Source organism: Chlorocebus sabaeus, chromosome 24 (genome assembly GCF_047675955.1).
Source record: "Chlorocebus sabaeus isolate Y175 chromosome 24, mChlSab1.0.hap1, whole genome shotgun sequence".
NCBI classification, from domain to species: domain Eukaryota; kingdom Metazoa; phylum Chordata; class Mammalia; order Primates; family Cercopithecidae; genus Chlorocebus; species Chlorocebus sabaeus.
Genome location: NC_132927.1, coordinates 79,922,957 through 79,928,012, shown reverse-complemented (window position 1 = coordinate 79,928,012; position 5,056 = coordinate 79,922,957). Strand labels below are relative to the sequence as shown.

Here is a 5,056-nt window from a genome sequence, read left to right as displayed (position 1 = left end):
CCGGGCCAGCTCGCACGGGCCGGGGGTGGGGTGGGGGCAGTACCTGCTGCGGAAGCCCCGAACGCTTTCGCCCGGCCCCTCGCCGCCGCCGCGGGGGCTGGCTGGACTAGGCGGGCAGGCTCGAGGATGAGGATGAACCCGGGCGTCCTCGAGTGCCCGGAGGCTCTCCGCCTCAGTTTCCCGCTCGGAGGCAAGGGCGTGCGAGGGGATCCAGATATTCAAGGATCTGAGGTTTCGGCCTCGAGGTCTTGGGCGGGGGACTGGGCAGGCTGCGCGGGGTCCCAGCGGGGAGACGGCTCGGGTGGGCGGCCGGGGGTGTCGGGGGCTGCGGGCGGCGGACAAAGCGGCGGCACCACCCCGCGGCGCGGGCCAATGGAATGAATGGGCTATAAATAGCCGCCAATGGGCGGCCCTCGTTGCGTCCCTTAAGAGCCGCGGGAGCGCGGAGCGGCCGCTGTTCGCCTGCGTCGCTCCGGGAGCTGCTGACTGACGGAGCGCCCCCGCCCCCGCCCGGCCGCCCGGTGAGTGGGCCTGGGGGCCGGGGGCGTCGGCGCCGGGGCTAGGGGCGCTGCGTGCAAAGGGGGCGCGGGCGCTGCGGCGTCACGCGCTCCGGGCGCGTTGCCTGGAGCGCGCGCCGGACCAGCCGGGGGTCCCGGGCGACGATGGCGCTCCCCGCGCGCGCTGCGGACCCCTCTGACCTTGGCCGCGTCCCGGGGGCGCCGGGGGGCCCGGCGGCGGGGGCCTGAGTGGTACGCGGGAGTCCGGGAACCCCGGCTTGCCGGTCCCCGCTGACCCCGCGTCTCCCCGCAGCCCGCCGCCGCCATGCCCTTCTCCAACAGCCACAACGCGCTGAAGCTGCGCTTCCCCGCCGAGGACGAGTTCCCCGACCTGAGCGCCCACAACAACCACATGGCCAAGGTGCTGACCCCCGAGCTGTACGCGGAGCTGCGGGCCAAGAGCACGCCGAGCGGCTTCACGCTGGACGACGTCATCCAGACAGGCGTGGACAACCCGGGTACGCGACCCCTCGGGGCCGGGGTCCCGGCGCCCCCTCCCCGCGCGCAGCCGCAGGGTCCTCAGCAGCGCGCTCGGGCCCGGCAGTGACGTCACTGCCTCCGTCCCGCGCCCCCTCCCCTAGGCCACCCGTACATCATGACCGTGGGCTGCGTGGCGGGCGACGAGGAGTCCTACGACGTGTTCAAGGATCTCTTCGACCCCATCATCGAGGACCGGCACGGCGGCTACAAGCCCAGCGATGAGCACAAGACCGACCTCAACCCCGACAACCTGCAGGTGCGGGGCGGCAGGCGGGCCGGGCGGGCCGGGCTGGGGTCTCCGGGCGCTCACTCCCGTCTCGCCCCCCAGGGCGGCGACGACCTGGACCCCAACTACGTGCTGAGCTCGCGGGTGCGCACGGGCCGCAGCATCCGCGGCTTCTGCCTGCCCCCGCACTGTAGCCGCGGGGAGCGCCGCGCCATCGAGAAGCTCGCAGTGGAAGGTAGGGGCCGGGCGGGCCAAGGGTCGGCGGCGGCTGCGTGCCCCTCCCGGCGCGGTCCCCGCCCGCTTTTGTTTACGTCGCCTGGGAGCGGCAGCCGCCGCCGCGCTCTTATCTGCGCGCCCCTGGGTTCAGTTTCCCGGAGAGACCGAGGGACGGAGGCCCAGCCCCGCGCCCACAGCGGCCTGGGGCCCAGGGAGGGCGGGTCCTGGCGCGGGGTCACCGACTGGGACCGTCGCCCGGGCCATGAGGACTGGACGCCCGCAAGTCTGGGCGGGTGGGGGCCTCTGACGTCCCCCGGGGTGGAGCACGGGGGCGGGCGGGTCCGCGCTGTGGGCTGGAGGGGCGGGCGCGGCAGCCGAGCGTCCTGAGCGCACGCCCCGCAGCCCTGTCCAGCCTGGACGGCGACCTGGCGGGCCGGTACTACGCGCTCAAGAGCATGACGGAGGCGGAGCAGCAGCAGCTCATCGACGACCACTTCCTCTTCGACAAGCCCGTATCACCTCTGCTGCTGGCCTCGGGCATGGCCCGCGACTGGCCCGACGCCCGCGGTATCTGGTGCGTGTCCCTCTGCGCCCTCTCGCGGCGTCCGCCCTCCCCGCCGCCTCCCCTTCCCCTCTCGTCCCCCCTCGCCGGGGTGGGGCCCCTCGCGGCGGGGAGGAGGAGGAGGAGGAGAAGGAGGAGGAGAAGGAGGAGGAGGAGGAGAAGGAGGAGGAGGAGGAGAAGGAGGAGGGAGGGGCCGGCCGCGCTCCGGGTCTGGGTTCCGTGCCGCGCCTCCCGCGCAGGTGACCTTGGCCGAGCAGGTGCGTTAACGTACTGGGCCCGGGCCCCTGGGGGCTCAGGACTCAGCCCCCCTAGAGACGTGAGGTGGGGGCGGGGCTCCCTGGCGCCTCTGCCCGACGCCCCTCGGGAGCTGGAGCTCCTTGTTTTCTCACTCCTCCGTCGCTGGGATTTTACCAGGGGCTGGTGACGCAGAAGCTTCTCCGGGGGCAGGGCTCCTACCCCCACTGTGGGGGGCGGGCGGGGCTGTCCTGGCGGTCCCTGGCCCTGCCCCACTTCAGACCACAGCACATGATGACAGCCTGGCAGCCGGGGTTCTCCTGCTCACTGTGAGGCGAACCCCTGCTCACTGTGAGGCGTCTCGGCCCCCACCTGCCCCGTGTTGGGTGGAGTCTTGGCAGCAGCCCCCGCTCCAGGGCACAGTTGGGAGCAGCACCTCGGGGACTTGGGAAGTTCCTTTGGTCTGGGGACGGCCTGGGGCTTTTTTCTGGATATGCCTTGAGACCAGCCCTCCCGCAGGCACAATGACAATAAGACCTTCTTGGTGTGGGTCAACGAGGAGGACCACCTGCGGGTCATCTCCATGCAGAAGGGGGGCAACATGAAGGAGGTGTTCACCCGCTTCTGCACCGGCCTCACCCAGGTGCCAGGGACGGGGCAGGCCCAGACCCCAGGGCTCCAGCAGGGATGTGGGCGCCCCATCAGTCCCCCTGGGGGATTTCTGGGACTTGGGAGTCTCAGGGCCTGTGGGGGTCTCAGGCAGGCCTTCTCTCTCATACCCTTTTCTCCGTCTGCAGATTGAAACTCTCTTCAAGTCTAAGAACTATGAGTTCATGTGGAACCCTCACCTGGGCTACATCCTCACCTGCCCATCCAACCTGGGCACAGGGCTGCGGGCAGGAGTGCACATCAAGCTGCCCCACCTGGGCAAGCATGAGAAGTTCTCGGAGGTGCTTAAGCGGCTACGACTTCAGAAGCGAGGCACAGGTGAGCAGGGCAGGTGCTGCGGGCTTCCTGTTGGCCTTTGGACAGCCCTGTTTCCTCCGCCCTGACCTGCTGTCTCCCCAGGCGGTGTGGACACGGCTGCGGTGGGCGGGGTCTTCGACGTCTCCAACGCTGACCGCCTGGGTTTCTCGGAGGTGGAGCTGGTGCAGATGGTGGTGGATGGAGTGAAGCTGCTCATCGAGATGGAGCAGCGGCTGGAGCAGGGCCAGGCCATCGACGACCTCATGCCTGCCCAGAAGTGAAGCCCAGCCCACACCCGACACCAGCCCTGCTGCTTCCTAACTTATTGCCTGGGCAGTGCCCACCATGCACCCCGATGTTCGCCACCTGGCGAGCCCTTAGCCTTGCTGTAGAGACTTCCGTCACCCTTGGTAGAATTTATTTTTTTGATGGCTAAGATACTGCTGATGCTGAAATAAACTAGGGTTTTGGCCTGCCTGCCTCTGAGTGGTGCCTCTCCTTTCCCAGGGGGGAGGGGGAAGGGCAGCAGCCAGGCCCCAGGAGTCTGAGTCCTGGGCCTGCCGTGGGCCTTGCCTTCCGTGAGAAGGGACAGAAGTCAGCAGGTGGCCACTCTGTTCTGCCTGTCCCACCTAGTCCATGGGCCCCTTTCCTCATGTCTACTGGGCTGTGCAGGCAGGAACACTGGGGAGAATGAGGGAGGAGCTCCAGGCCTGAGCATCTGAGGGCATTCAGGCCTGGGTGTGGAGCCTAGCACGTTCCTCGGGCTCATCCTGCAGGGTGGGGGAGGTAGGGATAGTGGAGGTTGGGGGTTGAGCTCAGAAACTTGAGAGCTTTCCGGTCCCTCCAACTGGGTTCCTCCTCCAGTCTTCCAAGCTGCAACATTATCAGATCCAGGCATCTCCCTACCTCCCTCCTACCCTGCCAACACCTACTCTCTTCTCTTCCCTCCCAGCCTCGGCCTTCAGGCTGAACAGCCCCCCAACCCCACTGGCCCTTGGGCTCAGCCCTCAAGACCCCCTAGCAGCCCTGGGGAACCACTGGTCCCCCCTTCACTGGCAGCCACTTCGGGGGCCTCTGGGTGTCCAGCCCCTTGGCCTCAAGGTGGGACCACAGGTAGGCAGAAGGGGGGTTGGGGCTGTTTAGGGCTTGGTCTCCCTGGTCCCTCATGCAACCTCCCCCCAACCCCCTGCAACTCACCCTAGTTGCCAGTTGCTGCTGTCCCTGCCCAGCCTCTGGCTCAGGGCTCCTACCATGGTTGGGCACCCTGAGGGGCTCGGCCAGCTCAGGGAGTGGAGGTAGACGGGTGAGGCAGCCGGGGGCTAGGAATCCTGCTCCCCACCTTCCTCTAGCTCCTAAGCTCCAAGGACGCAGCCTGTGCTGCCACCTACTGGCCAGGGCCTCCTCCGCCCCACCCCTGGGGATCAGGGTTTGGGGCAGGCCTCATCCTACATCTCCATACCCACTGCGTCCCTGGACACTTAAGAGTTGCGGATCACTGGGCTCTCACCTCCTTGGGACACAAGGGGATTGTCAATCTAGACACTGGGGTCCAGGAGCAGCAGTGGGGTACATCCCCAAATCTGCTGCTGGGCTCGGCATGTGGGGGGCCCTAAGGGCAGGGTTGAAGTGTCCACCTCCCTAAGTGAACACCTGGTAGGCTAGAGACACAGGGGGCAGGTCCCCTGGTGCAGAAGGCTGGGGGGACTTCTGCATCCATTCTTTGGCCTCTAGACTCGTCCCTCCCTGGCTGACCAGCCTGGACACAGGGGCCAGTTTCTGGCTTAGCCTTTTCCCAGGAAGGCCCAGGCCAGGCCA

The 5,056-nt window shown here is 68.1% G+C and overlaps 1 protein-coding gene across 2 annotated transcripts; it reads left to right on the top strand.

Moving 5' to 3' along the window:
• The first annotated feature begins 441 nt into the window (after positions 1-441).
• On the top strand, positions 442-3,727 carry CKB (creatine kinase B). Of its 2 annotated transcripts, XM_037984604.2 has the most exons (8): positions 442-521; positions 811-1,015; positions 1,139-1,293; positions 1,366-1,498; positions 1,882-2,053; positions 2,795-2,918; positions 3,073-3,262; positions 3,344-3,727. In XM_037984604.2, the coding sequence occupies exons 2-8, from the start codon at positions 823-825 to the stop codon at positions 3,520-3,522; spliced, it is 1,146 nt and encodes a 381-aa protein (XP_037840532.1). In that variant the 5' UTR covers positions 442-521; positions 811-822; the 3' UTR covers positions 3,523-3,727. The 2 variants fall into 2 exon arrangements, with proteins under 2 accessions (XP_037840532.1, XP_037840531.1); XM_037984603.2 differs by having other exon boundaries at positions 1,139-1,498.
• The last annotated feature ends 1,329 nt before the right edge of the window (positions 3,728-5,056 follow it).